The 16,591-nt window shown below is 45.0% G+C and overlaps 1 protein-coding gene across 2 annotated transcripts in view; it reads right to left on the reverse strand.

Moving 5' to 3' along the window:
- NSD2 (nuclear receptor binding SET domain protein 2) overlaps positions 1 to 16,591 on the reverse strand; it is a 98,065-nt gene that overhangs the window by 11,361 nt on the left and 70,113 nt on the right. For both annotated transcript variants that reach the window (XM_040419220.1, XM_040419219.1), the window contains exons 17-20: positions 10,951 to 11,054; positions 10,601 to 10,870; positions 10,036 to 10,152; positions 8,424 to 8,565 (exon numbers count right to left, since the gene is read on the reverse strand). In XM_040419220.1, coding sequence (XP_040275154.1) covers positions 8,424 to 8,565; positions 10,036 to 10,152; positions 10,601 to 10,870; positions 10,951 to 11,054 — 633 coding nt within the window. The remainder of the gene's footprint in view (positions 1 to 8,423; positions 8,566 to 10,035; positions 10,153 to 10,600; positions 10,871 to 10,950; positions 11,055 to 16,591) is intronic.

Genomic DNA, 16,591 nt, shown 5'->3' on the forward strand with positions numbered 1-16,591 from the left:
AACTTCGGGTCTGCCAAACAAGTGGTCCTAGAATCTTACATTCAGGACTATATTTCCAAGGGAGCCCTAGAGGAGGTGCCGGCAGGGGAGAGGGGCCTAGGGATTTATTCACCAGTGTTCCTGGTTCCCAAAAAGACGGGAGATCTCCGGATGATCATCGACTTGAGATTTCTCAATCGATTTATAAGGAAAACAAGGTTTCGCATGGAAACCATAAGGTCAGTCAGCCATATCCTCAACCCTGGGGACGTCATGGCTACTCTGGACCTCAAGGATGCGTATCTTCACATTCCGATCCATTCCGCGTCCCGGAAACTCCTCAGGATCGCGGTCCAGATTTCAGGGGTTCGCAGGCACTTTCAGTTCGCCGCGCTTCCCTTCGGAATCTCTTCTGCCCCCCTTATCTTCACCAAGGTGGTGGTGTCGGTGGTGGCAGCTTTGAGACTTCAAGGACTGACTATTATTCCTTATCTGGACGATTGGCTTTTCATAGCCTCTTCAGTTCCGATCCTTACCCACCATCTTCAGGTCGCAATCTCTTTTCTCTTCCGCCTAGGCTGGATTATCAACTGGCAGAAGTCGAATGTGAGCCCATCGACTTCAATCCATTACTTAGGATTCGTGGTCGACTCTGTGGAGATGTCCCTCCGGTTGACTCCAGAAAGGAGAGCGCGGATTCAGGACCTGGCAAAGGTCCTTTATGTCCCTCGTCGAGTCTCTATCCGGACTCTCATGAAGATGCTGGGGCTCATGTCAGCGGCTGCAGTCCCTTGGGCGCTATGGCACCTCCGTCCTCTTCAGTCGGAGGTCTTACACCTATGGAACGGCAGCCCTGCGGGGCTAGATTCCCTGTGCTCCCTGTCCGGTCAAACCCGGAATTCCCTCAGATGGTGGTTTCAGCTACCACCAGGGAAGTCTATGACCCAACCAGCTTGGGTCATATTGACTACAGACGCGTCCCTTGTAGGCTGGGGCGCTCACCTGGACGGATCCCCAATGCAGGGATCTTGGTCTCCTCTGGAGCGGCGTCTTTCTTCCAATCTTCGCGAGATGCGAGCTATCCGGCTAGCCCTCCTTCACTTTGCCCCTCAGATCCGGGGCAAAGCAGTGAAAGTCCAGTCAGACAATATGACTGCAGTTCTCTATATAAACAAACAGGGAGGCACAAGATCACTGCCCCTTCTGTCAGAGATCGGGGTGATTCTTCGGTGGGCAGAGACGAACCTTTCCCATCTATCTGCCGTTCATATTCGAGGCTCCCTCAATATGATAGCGGACCGCTTAAGTCGAGGATTACCGACCATGGAGTGGTCTCTGCATCCGGAGATCTTCAGGCAGCTAGTTCACAGATGGGGTATGCCAGAAGTGGATCTCATGGCAACCAGGTTCAACGCCAAGGTGCTGAGGTTCTGTTCCCTCTACAGGGAAGACAACCCCCTGGCGATAGATGCTCTGTCAATACCGTGGAGGTTCAGGCTGGCTTACATCTTCCCTCCGTTTTCCATGATACCGAGGGTATTGATGAAAATCCGTCAGGATCAGGCCTCGGTAATAGCCATCATACCGTTTTGGCCCAGAAGATCCTGGTTTACCCAGCTCATTCAGATGAGTCGGGGACAATACTGGAGACTCCCCCCGGAGCAGACCCTGGTGTCGTGGGACACTCACCTCTGCCCAGATCTGCACAGGTTCAACCTGACAGCCTGGAGGTTGATCAGTCCCTTCCCAACATAGAAGGGCTTTCCGAGTCGGTCCTGAGAACTTTGTCGCATTCCCGAGCAGAGTCTACAAAGAAGGCCTACTCCAGGATCATGAGAATCTTCGTGGCATGGTGTGATTCCAGACAGGTGGCGTCCGCAGATCCGCCCCTTCCTGCGATACTTCAATTTCGTCAAGATGGATTAGATAGAGGCCTATCTCCAGCTACCTTGAAGGTACAGGTTTATGCCATCTCGGCCTGTCTCAACAGGCCACATTCTCGGGACCCACTCATTAAACGCTTCCTGAAGGGAGCTGAAAGACTAAAGCCTACTATACTGAAACCTATCCCCAAGTGGGATCTTTCAGTAGTGCTCAGGGGGCTAGCATCTCCCCCCTTCGAGGAGGTAAATTTCAAATTTTTGACTTTAAAGATGGTTTTTCTTCTGGCTATAGCTTCAGCCAAAAGAATTTCTGAATTGCAGGCTTTCTCTGCAAATCACCCGTACATTATTTTCCTACAGGATAGAGTACTCCTGAAGTTTTTACCCTACTTCAGTGCCTACTTTCCAGAATATCAATCAGGTAATCTCTTTACCAGTTTTGTTTACAGCCTCCTCCTCTGATACTCCAGCTAGAGACCCGCTGGATATTTCAAGATGCCTCCAGATCTATGTGGATAGATCTAGAGAGTTCCGGATAGATGAGAATCTTCTTATCCTGTTTGCCGGTATGTCTAAAGGCCGTAAAGCGTCTAAAGCTACCATTAGTCGCTGGATCAAGGAGGCCATTATGGAAGCTTTCGTCTCCCAATCCTTAGATCCTCCTGAGTTTGTGAGAGCCCATTCTACTAGGGCAGTCTCCACCTCGGTTGCGGAGAGAAGACTCCTCCCCTTAGAGTTGATCTGTAAGGCGGCCTCCTGGAGCTCTGAGTCAACCTTCATCTCCCATTATAGGATAGATGCTAGGATGGCAGAGTTTTCGGCTTTTGGGCAGACTGTTATTAGTTCTGCCAGGCATGAGGACCCTCCCTAGGGGATTCTTCTTGCTATCTCCCCATCTGTGCTGCTGGTAGGACGTAAGGGAATCGTTAATTTCTAACGATAATTTGTTTTCCCTTAGTCCTAACAGCAGCACACAAATATCCCACCCTAAATACATTATGCTTGTTAAAAACACGGTGGGCTGGGGGGTGATCTCCTCCCTTTCAGGGAGCTGAAGATCGTTTATTGGTTCTTGGGCTCATTAAAATTCCGCCGGTCCTACCAGTCCACAGGGGCAGTTAACCCCATCTGTGCTGCTGTTAGGACTAAGGGAAAACAAATTATCGTTAGAAATTAACGATTACTTTACATTACCCATATGTCTACTTCATGTTTGGATCATTTTGTAAATTTTTTTTTTTTTTTTTTTGGGGACGTTCAAAGGCTTAGAAGTTTAGAAGCAAATCTTAAACATTTTCCGAGAATTTCCAAAACCCACTTTTTAAAGGACCAGTTCAGGTCTGAAGTCACTTTGTGAGGCATACATAATAGAAACCACCCAAAAATGACACCATTTTAGAAACTACACCCCTCAATGTATACAAAAATGATTTTACAAACCTAGTTAACCCTTTAGGTGTTCCACAAGAACTAAAGGAAATTGTAGATGAAATTTAAGAATTTCACTTTTTGTTTGGCAGATTTTCCATTTTAATCATTTTTTTTCAGTAACAAAGCAAGGGTTACAGCTAGGGCTGCACGATAAATCGAAAAAATAATCGAATAGCGATAATCGGCAAATGCGATATGGCCGACCCAAAAACGCCGCGATTATATATGAAGGGGCCCCGCGCACATAACTGGCTTTGTGTGTAAAGTATTTTACTGGTGTGTGAAACAATCTCTCTCCTATTGATAACAGGTCCAGCCTCTGTACTCACTGTCACTATGAATGCACTGCAGCTAACGGCAGCGAGCAGGCCGGCCGGCGCGTGACTGACATCACTTAGTCACGCTCCTGCTTCCTGAAGTGGGAGGAGCGTTACTAAGTGATGTCAGTCACGTGCCGGCCGGACACCTCGCTACCGCTCGCTGTAGTGCATTCATAGTGACAGTGAGTACAGAGGCTGGACCTGTTATCAATAGGAGAGAGCTTGTTTTACACACTAGTAAAATACTTTACACACAAAGCCAGTTATGTGCGCAGTTTAGGACACATGAGGGGACACATAGGGCCATGAGGGGGACCAGCATAAGATGCTATATGTCTTATGCTGCCCCCCCTCATGGCTTTGTGTGTCATAGCACACATCCCCTATAACAGCATCCTCCACAGATCCCCCATAACAGCGTCCTCCACAGATATCCCATAACAGCGTCCTCCACAGATCCACCCCATAACAGCGTCCTCCACAGATCCACCCCATAACAGCGTCCTCCACAGATCCACCCCATAACAGCGTCCTCCACAGATCCACCCCATAACAGCGTCCTCCACAGATCCACCCCATAACAGCGTCCTCCACAGATCCACCCCATAACAGCGTCCTCCACAGATCCACCCCATAACAGCGTCCTCCACAGATCCACCCCATAACAGCGTCCTCCACAGATCCACCCCATAACAGCGTCCTCCACAGATCCACCCCATAACAGCGTCCTCCACAGATCCACCCCATAACAGCGTCCTCCACAGATCCACCCCATAACAGCGTCCTCCACAGATCCACCCCATAACAGCGTCCTCCACAGATCCACCCCATAACAGCGTCCTCCACAGATCCACCCTATAACAGCGTCCTCCACAGATACACCCCATGACAGCGTCCTCCACAGATATCCCCCACAACAGTGTCATCCACAGATCCCCCATAACAGTGCCATCCACAGATCCACCACAACAGTGCCATCCACAGATCCACCACAACAGTGCCATCCACAGATCCCCCATAACAGTGCCATCCACAGATCCCCCATAACAGTGCCATCCACAGATCCCCCATAACAGTGCCATCCACAGATCCCCCATAACAGTGCCATCCACAGATCCCCTATAATTATGTCATACCCAGCCGCGTCAGCGGCTCATATGGGAAAATCCAAGCAAATAGACGTCTAGCACAATTCCCTTAAAATATTGCATCGCATATCGTTATCGCAATTTTTAGGGCCCAAATCGCAATCGCACAAAATTCCCATATCGTGCAGCACTAGTTACAGCCAAACAAAACTCAATATTTATTACCCTGATTCTTTAGTTTACAGAAACATCCCACATGTGGTCGTAAACTGCTGTACAGGCACACAGCAGGGCGCAGAAGGAAAGGAACGCCATATGGTTTATGAAAGGCAGATTTCACTGGGATAATTTTTACTTGCCATGTCACATTTGAACCCCCCTGATGCACCCCTTAGCAACGCTCCTGTCTTCTGTTTACATAAAACGGTCAGTGTTGAACAGGTGTCCACAGTTATGTAAACAGAAGACAGAGGAGCGTTGCTAAGGCTCAAAATGGACCACTTTAGAGCCATTTTTTCTAATAGAAATGTATGATTTCAGTAATTAAAGTATATTACAAAAATGGTCAGTATCACTGCCCCTGTACATTACACAAATAAAAATAGAATGGCAGTTACACTTTAAAGGGGTTGTCCGGGATCAAATGGATTTAAAAAAAAAACCTGATATCTTACAATGTCTAGCTGATTCAAGGTCCCCCTGTTGTGTTCCTGTATTTTTAGTAGGGCTGCAGCTAACGATTATTTGAATAATCGATTAGTTGCCGATTAATTTCTACGATTAATCGATTAATCGGGAAAAATGACAAAATTACAAAACAAAGCGGTTTATATGATTTTACTTGAAAAATTATGTTCAAAGGCCTTATTAAAACAAATTGTGGGTGGCGCTGTTATGGAGAGGGGGATCTGTGGGTGGCGCTGTTATGGAGAGGGGGATATGTGCACTGTTATGGAAAGGGGATATGTGCACTGTTATGGGCATAACAGTGCACAGATCCCTTTCCCCATAACAGTGCACAGATCCCTTTCCCCATAACAGTGCACAGATCCCTTTCCCCATAACAGTGCACAGATCCCTTTCCCCATAACAGTGCACAGATCCCTTTCCCCATAACAGTGCACAGATCCCTTTCCCCATAACAGTGCACAGATCCCTTTCCCCATAACAGTGCACAGATCCCTTTCCCCATAACAGTGCACAGATCCCTTTCCCCATAACAGTGCACAGATCCCTTTCCCCATAACAGTGCACAGATCCCTTTCCCCATAACAGTGCACAGATCCCTTTCCCCATAACAGTGCACAGATCCCTTTCCCCATAACAGTGCACAGATCCCCCCTCCCCATAGAAGTGCCATAGACCGATCCCCCTACCCATAACAGCCCCGGCCCTGCTGCTCACAGCATCACTCACTGCATCTTTATTTTACCTTACAATCGTGACGCTCCAGTAACAACTCTGCAGGCAGAGCGGAGGGCGGCGTAACGTCACTTACGTGACGCACCTGCTCCGCCCACTTTATGAATAAAGGAGGCGGAGCAGGCGCGTCACGTGAGTAAGTGACGTTACGCCGCCCTCCATTCTGCCTGCAGAGTTGTTACTGGAGCGTCAAGATTGTAAGGTAAAATAAAGATGCAGTGACTTAAAGTAAACCGCTCGCCCGCATAGCAACGAATCGGCGATTATTCGATAACTGGATTCGTCGACAACGAATCCAGTTATCGATTATTATCGATTACATCGATTAATCGTTGCAGCCCTAATTTTTAGCACTTCTCCAAAGCTCCTACGGTCCCCCACTGAATATTGACATGTTTGTGTATATCTGCGGTAACTTCCTGTCGCACTGCCTTGTGGGTCCCACAAGGCAGCGCAGCATTGCGGCGCCCGGGCTGTCAGTCACATCAGTCTCCACTCCACAGTGCATCCTGCCCCTTCATTGATATTCCGCCTCCTGCCCGCATATCCCTTCTCTCTATCTTCATAGATAAGGCTGCACAATGCCAGGTGACGTCACTGGACCAGAGGGGCGTTACATATCCCTGATGTTACCTCCTACAAACCTCCCTCCCTGCGCTCTGCATAATATTCTTGTGTGGCGGTGACGTCACCGGACCAGAGGGGCATTACTTAGCACAGCCTGTTGCTGCCTACTACCCGCCCTCCCTGCGCACTGAATAATGTCTGTGGGTGCTGGTGACATCACCGGGCTCCTTGCGAAGCGGAAGAAGAGGCTTTCCTCTCCACAAAGGGGCCCGGTACGTCACTAACTTGTAGAGAAACCACACTTCCGGCTCAGAATTTGGAGATTAGAAAACGTGGCATCAGTAAAGGTAATGCAGGCATGTATGTACAATTAAGGTAATGCAGGCATGTATGTACAATTAAGGTGACTACAGTGCACTTAAGCAAATGTCACCAATCCTGGACAACCCCTTTAATAAAGCAGGTAGAGGCAGGAGCACGCTCCGCTCAGCTAATCCTAGCATAGCACATGGTTATAGGGTACCCATGTGCTATGCCAGCATTTAGCCAACCTCAGGGGGCACAGGCAGGAGCAGCAATATGTGCTTCTGCCTAGGGATCAACCGATATTGATTTTTTAGGGCCGATAGCGATAATTTGTGAATTTTCAGGCCGATAATTTATACCGATATTCTGGGAATTTTCATTTTTGAGAAAAAAAATAATTTCCTACACAAATCTGCTGAAAATTAATTAGTTTATTGTTAACGTGTATTTTTTTTTTTTGTAAATCTTTTTCATTTATACTTAATATTTTTGTGGTTTTTTTTTTTACTAACTTTTAGCCCCCTTAGGGACTAGAACCCTTGTCCTATTCACCCTGATAGATCTCTATCAGGGTGAATAGGAGCTCACACTGTCCCTGCTGCTCTGTGCTTTGTGCTCACAGCAGCATGGAGCTGAACATGGCAGCCAGGGCTTCATTAGCGTCCTGGCTGCCATGGTAACCGATCGGAGCCCCAGGATTACACTGCTGGGGCTCCGATCGGAGGAGCAGGGGAGAGGGGATCCTGTGGCCACTGCCACCAATGATTAATACTGGGTGGGGGGGCGCACCAATGCTTCCTTCTCCCCTGTGCTGCTGAGGGAACACAGAGAGCGCTGTCAGCAGCGCGTTCTGTGTTCCCATTACGTTATCGGTATATCGGCAAAATAGATGCCGATAACGTTCAAAATCCTGAATATCGGCCGATAATATCGGTAAAACCGAAAATCGGTCGATCCCTACTTCTGCCCTTGCATTGTTCGCTGCGGCCCAATTCATAAAGTGTACAACCCGTAAAGTGTACAATCAGCGATGCGCCAGAATAGTGAATATAAAGCGCAGTTGAAATCAGGACTTTAGGTGGAAATTTCTTTAGTAAAAAGTCAAAATCAATTAAAGTATAATAGAATCAATTTTTTAGGGCATTTGGGACAATTTAAAAAAAGTTGAATAAAAGTTTTGATACTCTAACAATGGAGTGTGTCACTACACAGCCGGAAACGTTCACCTTTCACTGCACACGCTCATACACAGCCTGTGGACAAAGGGAATGGTAACACCCAATTGACAATATATTCATACAATTCAAAGAGGAATAATAGGGGACCAGAATTTAAAAAAAATTATTTCACAGGGAATATAACAAAGACATTCCAGTCCTATAGCAAGGAACCATTCGCTGACAGAGTAAGTGGATTTGAATCATTACCTGCAGGTATGTCCCGCACAGCGAAGAGGCCGACACGAGTGTCTCCGTTTACCGTCCATTTCTGGGTCTCACAGTTTGGCTGACAGCTGTGATTCATAAAGCGGGAGAAGTTGCCCTTAGGTCCTGCATCAATGATTCGGTCCTGCAATGAAACATCCATGCAGTGAGATATAACCCCGAACACAACTATTACAAATTGCTTTATCTGTCTCCTTAGAAGTGAATGGGGATGCATAGTTGTTATTACACTGCTTTCCGCTGCATTTGCGGGGGGCCCGGAGAAGAAAGGCCAAAATTGCGGCCTAGTAGGCCGCAAAGCCGGGGCCGAAATTTCTGGCGCCTGGCTGACCGGGGTCAGGAGGGACCCGGAGCGGCGCGAAGGCGCCCGCATGTACATGCCGGTCGCGGGAGCTCACCCCGCGGCCGGAAGAGTCAGGCGACCGGGAGCCCGTGAATCCCCATAGCAGGGGCGGGCAGAGGGGGGTCTGGGGCAGCATGGCGCGGGCCTCCCGGCCCTGCCGCAGGAAAAAAAGGCAGAGGGGCTATACCATGGTGAGCAGGTAAACAATGAAGGGAAGGCCGCGCTTGCACGGAACGTGGCCTTCTCTTCAAACAGCTGATTGGTGGGGGTGCCAGGTGTTGGACCCCCACCTATCCGATATGGATGACCTATCCCGAGGATAGGTCATCAATGTAAAAAAATAAAATAAGAGATTTTTGTATAACTTACCAGTAAAATCTCTTTCTCGCTCTTCCCTAGGAGGCATGACACTAAGTGAAAACTGTTAAGCCCCTCCTCCAGCAGGAGTCCCCCAAGGAAAATGGGCGAGAAAAGCAGACAACCCCTAAAGCATGTGGATTCTATCGATTGCTGCAGTGCTTCTCTATGTGTGCTATGATCCTGTTTTTCCTTATATGTCGCACTGATCACTGTAGTGTCACACAGACCTGCAGTGGACACTCCCAAAACAGTTCAGACATAATGTTGCTCAAAAGCCCCAGCAACTGGTATAATAAAATGCACAGGACTGAGGGCGCAGAGCCCCAAAACCGAATACTATTTTAGGTGGTCCCATAGCAGTGCAAGTAGAGTAAGCCGTACAAGCTAGGCTGCCTTTGTGCACCACTATGGGACTGCAAAAAATATCTAGTGCTACGTTTACAGCACCCATGCAGCGCTATGTGTCTGCATGGTTACAGACTAGAAATAAACCCAGTGTAGTCAGCTCCCACACACACACACACACACACACACAAGGATCTGGGTACACAGAGTGTTTGCAGTCTATTACAACAGAGCTCAGGTCATCCTCACATGAGATGTAGACACAAAACGACAGATCAAGATTTGCAAATTTGTTCATGCATTGGAGATAAAAAGCCAAAGTGGACCAAGCCTTAAATGTTCAAATCCCATAGTAGTAGTCAATCTTAGAGGGGGGGGGGGGGGGTATAGCTAATACGGATTTATGACTGAACTCAATGGAGTCTGTATAAATCCATTTTCGCCCTATTACATTAGGAAACTGATTTTCATTAGATGTAGTATCCAGTTTTTAAAACATAAACCTTTTGAGTTAATCTTGCAGTAAAACGGACCACTTTCATGTACCTTGTCAATGGTTAGCATGTAAAAGTGCATGAGGTCGTTCTCTTGTGCGTGGCGAATTCTTGCCATACACTCTTCTTCATCTATAAGTTCCCCTACATATTCATTCACAAACTCTCCCTGCAAAAAACAAACAAAACAGATGAGACACATCAAATCAATAAGCAGGATGTATTTCATGCGGAACTGATACTAAGGCCGCTTTCACACGGTCAGTTTTTTTCACCAGTCATTGAGAACCAATACCAGGTGCAGGTCAGAAACACAACACAAGTGCAAATCTTTTAATTATACCGTATCTCTGTGTAGGATCCATTCCTGCTTTTGGCTCACAGTCACTGATGGAAATGATTGACCAAATGCTGACTATGTGAAAGCGACATAAGGTGCAACTTTTAATATAACGTTGGTCTCGTCGTGTGACCTCAGTATGGGGGAAATGGTTGTCTGTGACTTGAAACTGTTCCAAAACTCCCCCCCCCCCCCCCCCCCCCCCCCCCCGATAGAGTTGCCCAACTTAAAGCTGCCACTGAGCCTTTGCATGAAGTCGGATGAAGCTGCAGTTTACCTTTTTTATGTCTCTCGTAGCAATGAGACCCCATCCTTTTCCCTCTGTTTTAATGATCTTGGTCTCTGGATACAGACGCTTGGTGAAGCTCTGATTCCGACACCTATCTCCAGCGGGGCACACTTGTGGGTGGCATTCGTACATTAGCATTCGATTCAGACATTCAGAGTCCAGTCCGCACGGTTTGTTGCTGGTCGGCTTACAATTGCACTTGGGTATTTCGGATATATCAGCAGTGTAAACTTGAACTCTCCCGTAGGGTTTGTTCACCTAAGTGAAAACAAAACTTAGATTAGGATGAATAAAAACCTTCGCAGTCGCGAGAAGAGTGGAAATCTCATACAAAATACCTTTATGTGTTTATAAGGTGGAGGCTTTTTTTCATTTTCCTGAGTTTCCTTTGCTTTTCGCAGTGACTGAAGCTCAATAAACCGTTCTTCGGCTTCTTGCAAAGCTTTAGGGGGGAAAGAAAAGGAGAATTTATTGAGCAATGAGTATAATAAATACATTTTTCTGTCATAGGTAAAATGTTGACAACCACAGACCAAGTAGCAGCAAACCCCAATGATCCTGAGGATGAAGAGGCTGCAGTGCTAATTTTGCATGTCCCTGTCACCGATTTTCTCCTGCATAGTGGTGCTCAACCACCTGTTGCACAGAGAAAGCAACTCTGCTTTATTCAAGCCCCAATTTGCAGGGAAAACTTATGAGGAAACACCTTGCTACACTAGCGCAGTCACCCATTCATGTTCAGGAATTGCAGGGGTTCCAGATGCTGGAACTTGCCAATCATAAATAGCATATCCTAGTTATAAACCATCACTTTATGAAATCAGGAAACCCCTACCCGGAGGGAAGTTTCACATGTAACTTTTTTTTTTTTTTAAATCCAGAGGGCAATAGTGATCTTTGAGGCCGCCAAACCCTTTCACGGACTGTCAGGAATAATAAACAAGGATCTGGGAGGTGGAAGACAAACAGACCCAAGATGCAAGGACAGAATCCAGATGATGGACAGATCGTTCCCTAGGATGAGACGGATAGGAGCAAAAAGGAAGGAAGAACATTGTCCTTGTTCAGATCAAAGGGGGAAACAACCTTTGGAAGAAAATAAGGTACTGGGCCGTTCTGCCTTATCCTGGTGAAGGACCAGGAAGAGTCTGCAATTCTAACACTTGTCTGATGATGGCAAACAAGACGAAGGCAAAACTCCTTGGGGCCGCTTGAAGAGAGTCGTGGACTAAGTTCCCATGACGGAGTGGGAGGACAACACGAGGAGCAGGATGGGCTGACATTTGAGGACAGGTTTTAATTGGCGCTTTTAAAACCAATGGACGTTGAAAGACAATAGAAAGGACAAACTCCTGTCCAAGGTCTGGGTCTACATTCAGACCGTGTTGCAAACAGGACAGAATCCTAGAGGGGGAGAACAAAAGTGGTGGTAGGAGATGCTCCTCACACCAAAGGAGGAGTGTCACTGAACAAACTATTTACCCTTAATACGTCACTTTTATTAATGATGACTAAAAATATTCCCACATCAAAAACAATAAATACATATATAATACAAATGTTGCAAAGGAGACAATTATCACAATATAGGGGTATACTCTTGTAGGCATCAGTTATTACCACAGCCGGCCCCACTCATCGGTGGCTGTTCCCTCTCCTAAAAATCCCTACCTATGCAAAAACAACTCCCATACATGATGCTGCCTATGTATAATAAGACAATTTCCCCATATAGCATGATGTCTCCAAATTACAGTGCGTCCCAACGCTTATATATATATATATAACAAAAAAAATACGGATCAAAAGAAAAATTATGCAAATGAAATTGATCCGCGAGGTGGACATATATACACCTCCAACAGTTTGATCGAGAACCTAATTATTTTGTGCAATCAGTAAAACCGGGTACAAGTGTTTATGCAAAAATATAAATAGTTTATTATATACAATAGTTTAGAATACAATCAAAGATTAGTCAACGTAAATTTCAATAATATACAATGATATGGAGTACCAAGAATTCGCCACTATATGGTGCCAACAAAACACTACTCAACCAACACAAGAATATTATGCAATTCGGCTTTAAAATTGGGAGATATAAAATCAATGAATTATGCGCAAAAACTCAATCAAGAAAATGACAGATACGAGCCCTTGCTCTGCCCAAAATGATGACTAATCTCAGATGATGGTAGTATTGCAACAAAACGTATAAATTATCGGCTTGATATCAAACTAGGGAACAAGAAGGTCTCGTTATCAATATCAGATCTTGTATTCAGTGATATGCATTTTCACTGAATGCCGTTGATCCTGATGTAATACTAACACTATGCGTAAGTATCAAGCCAATTAATTTAGATCAATACTACATAAAACAAAAATATACGTTACCCAACGGTCAAGTGATTTGCAGAGTCTTGGGGCAGTCAACTCTCAAAAGTTTTTCTGATAATCCAAATCTTTCTCCAGAGATCTCTCTTTCTTTCTTGGTTTTTCCCTCTTTTTCTCTTCCCTTTTTTTTAAAATCTGGTTTCTTAACCCAAAACTTATCAGATGAGCACATCTTCCTAGTTTGGGACTTTCCAATCATTGTTGGATAGGCGTGTGCATTGATAAGGGGCGTGACGTCATAACACTACCCAGAATGCACTTTTTCTACTGGTGTAGTGTTACCTGCTCATACCTAGGTGGCACTATTGTATAAGCTATAAGCATCATACCATTAAGGGTTAACTTATATATGCCCGATATTTTCAATACTACACACCTCTGACATCTGGAGGCCTTGTCTCAGAGCCGAGTGACAAATTTTGATACATGTATGTATACTTTGAGGAACATCTAGACAATTCTCACACTGTGGAATTCATGTTCAGATAAAAAAAATACAATGAAACCTCTACATCTGCAGGTGTCGTGTATCTTCTAACCATCTAAATGTATAATAGATTGTTACAATAACACTAGCTCTTTGAACGGCGCAGTAATCTTCCCATGGACAATCAACATTGCTCTTAAAGGGTTTCTATCACTTCGTATGACATAATTAGTTGTCAGACACTAGCGATCTGCTAGTGTCTGCTCTGGCCAACCATCCTACTATAAGAGCTTGTGGGGCAGCCGTTTTGCTAAAAAACTAACTTTTATAAATATGCTAATGAGCCTCTAGGTGCTATGTGGGCGTCATTAGCACCTAGAGGCTCCGTCTACCTTCATACACAGCGGCCGCCCAGCGCGTCCCTCCAGCCCGCCCATGTCCTCCTCCGTGTGACGCAGCGGACGAATTCTCGCGCATGCGCCGTGCGCGGCTGTATTCGGCGCATTTGAGATGTCTGAGCTCGGAGCGGTCAGACATTCAATGCGCATGCGCCGAATACAGCCGCGCATGCGCATTGAATGTCTGACCACTCCGAGCTCAGACATCTCAAATGCGCCGAATACAGCCGCGCACGGCGCATGCGCGAGAACTCGTCCGCTGCGTCACACGGAGGAGGACATGGGCGGGCTGGAGGGACGCGCTGGGCGGCCGCTGTGTATGAAGGTAGACGGAGCCTCTAGGTGCTAATGACGCCCACATAGCACCTAGAGGCTCATTAGCATATTTATAAAAGTTAGTTTTTTAGCAAAACCGCTGCCCCACAAGTGATTATAGTAGGATGGTTGGGCAGAGCAGACACTAGCAGATCGCTAGTGTCTGACAACTAATTATGTCATACGAAGTGATAGAAACCCTTTAAAGGTAATGAATATCCATTATAATTAGAATACTCATATATAAATGTTTACGCTTATGAAAAGGCACAACAGTAGGGTGCACGGTGGCACTTAGATGGAAGAAGCCATTGGATGTACTGACCTGCAGCAAGGAAATTATTGTCCACCGCAGGTACAAATATCCTTCACTGTCCAATGCCGCGATCGGCATACCCCTATATTGTGATAATAGTCTCCTTTGCAACATTTGTATTATAAATGCATTTATTGTTTTTGATGTGGGAATATTTTTAGTCATTATTAATAAAAGTGACGTATTAAGGGTAAATAGTTTGTTCAGTGACACTCCTCCATATACCTACCCAGTTGTGATAAAATTGTTATTTCAGTGAGTTTTTCACACCAAAGGCAAAAAGATTTCCAAGTCCTATGCCAGATTTCGGCTGAAGCAGGTTTTCTGGTCTTCATCATGGTCCTCACCACTCAATCAGAAAAAATGTTTTAAGATCGGGGACACAACAACCACGCCATTAAACGTAGTGTCTCTAAATACTGGCGGAAGACTGGTCCCTGAGAGAGAACGTTGTCTCTAAGAGGAAGACGTCATGGAGAATCTTTCAAGAGATAGAGGATGTTGGCTTACCAAACCCAATGAGGTCAATCTAGTGTGATGACAATAGTCAGCATGCCTTCCTATTTGATTCCTTGGGAAGCAGAGGGAGGGATAATACTTACCTAAGTCCCCATATGCAGGGCAGGATAAAGCTGATAGGAGGAGCGAACACTTTGGCTTAGTGTCCACCTCCTACAGGCGACAGCTATATCCCATGGTCCTGTGTCCTGTTGTGCATTTTCATACGTATACAATATTATCTAATGACATTATAATCAAAATGAATGCTCATCACATTGCCTTTAAGAATAAGATCAGCCTGAACCAAAGTTATATTATATGGCTGAGGAAGCCAAGATGAGTTCATGGCAAGTTCAGTCTATATAAAAAAAAAAATAATTGTGAACATAAATGGACATTGTATTAAAAGTTAGTGCTAAAGATATGAGACCATCTGTTAAGGAGTATGCCAACTCCCTAAAACATGTCTGTCTGGAGGGAACAAGGTTACTTGATAAGGACTCATGTCCTTATCGCACACCTGCTGTATGAGGTTCAATTTATATATTCATAATTATATTATATTATATATATATATATATATATATATCTTTGTATGGTATATTTAGTTTACAACATATGTTAATCAATAATTCATATAATGTGTTATCTATGTGTAACAATGTTTCGATTTATATATATGTTATACTATGTATTTACCATTTAGAAGGTATTGTAGAAGGTACAGAAACAAATAAGTTTATAATAATTGGATTTCAAAATAATAGTTATTCATGGACGTAGATAAGTGAAATGTACAAGTTCCGATGCCTAGCATCAAAGCCGCTATATAAAATTTTCATGAAGTGAACCTATATTTCAAAAAGATAGGAGAAGACAGTCAACTCCAACAAGTCCAGGATATAGGTAATTAAAAGTGTCAGGAAAAGACCTTCCTCAATGATTTATGGTAAGAAAGGTCAACGAAGTCATGAGAACGTATTATTAGATATTTAATTTTATGCTTAAAAGTTGGGATGTTCATCTACAGTACCGCAGTGCCATCTGGAGGCAGATGAACAACATTATATTATTTCATTATTTGTTCTATACCATATTAGGAGTTGAGATAACGTCATGATGTTATTAGCATGCGAATACACCCACCCTACCTGATTGGGAATCCCTAATCTAAAGGGGATGATTCTTAGATAAGGGGGGGAATAATTACTCGTGTGCGGAGTAGCATGAAAAAAGTTAGCAAGAGAAAAAAAGAGAGCTAGAGGAAAAGATCCATATATCCATTGATCCATCCATTCATTCAATCAAAAAGAAAAACTTGGTACCAGAAGAAACTTGGATTATTCTTTTTGGATTACTAGGAAAGTTCTTCAAAACTGGTCCCATCTGAACTCTGTCTACCTTTGACCCGGTAACGTATATTTTGCTTACCGTATATGCCGGCGTATAAGACGACCCCCAACTTTTACAGTGAAAATATAGAGTTTGGGATATACTCGCCGTATAAGACTACTCCCTGCCAGGCTTCCTGCTCTGCTACATTGCTGCAAGCACCCTGTACACACACAGCTCTGCTACATTGCTGCAAGCATCCTGTACACACACAGCTCTGCTACATTGAT

The sequence above is a fragment of the Bufo bufo genome, chromosome 2 (genome assembly GCF_905171765.1).
Source record: "Bufo bufo chromosome 2, aBufBuf1.1, whole genome shotgun sequence".
Lineage (NCBI taxonomy): Eukaryota > Metazoa > Chordata > Amphibia > Anura > Bufonidae > Bufo > Bufo bufo.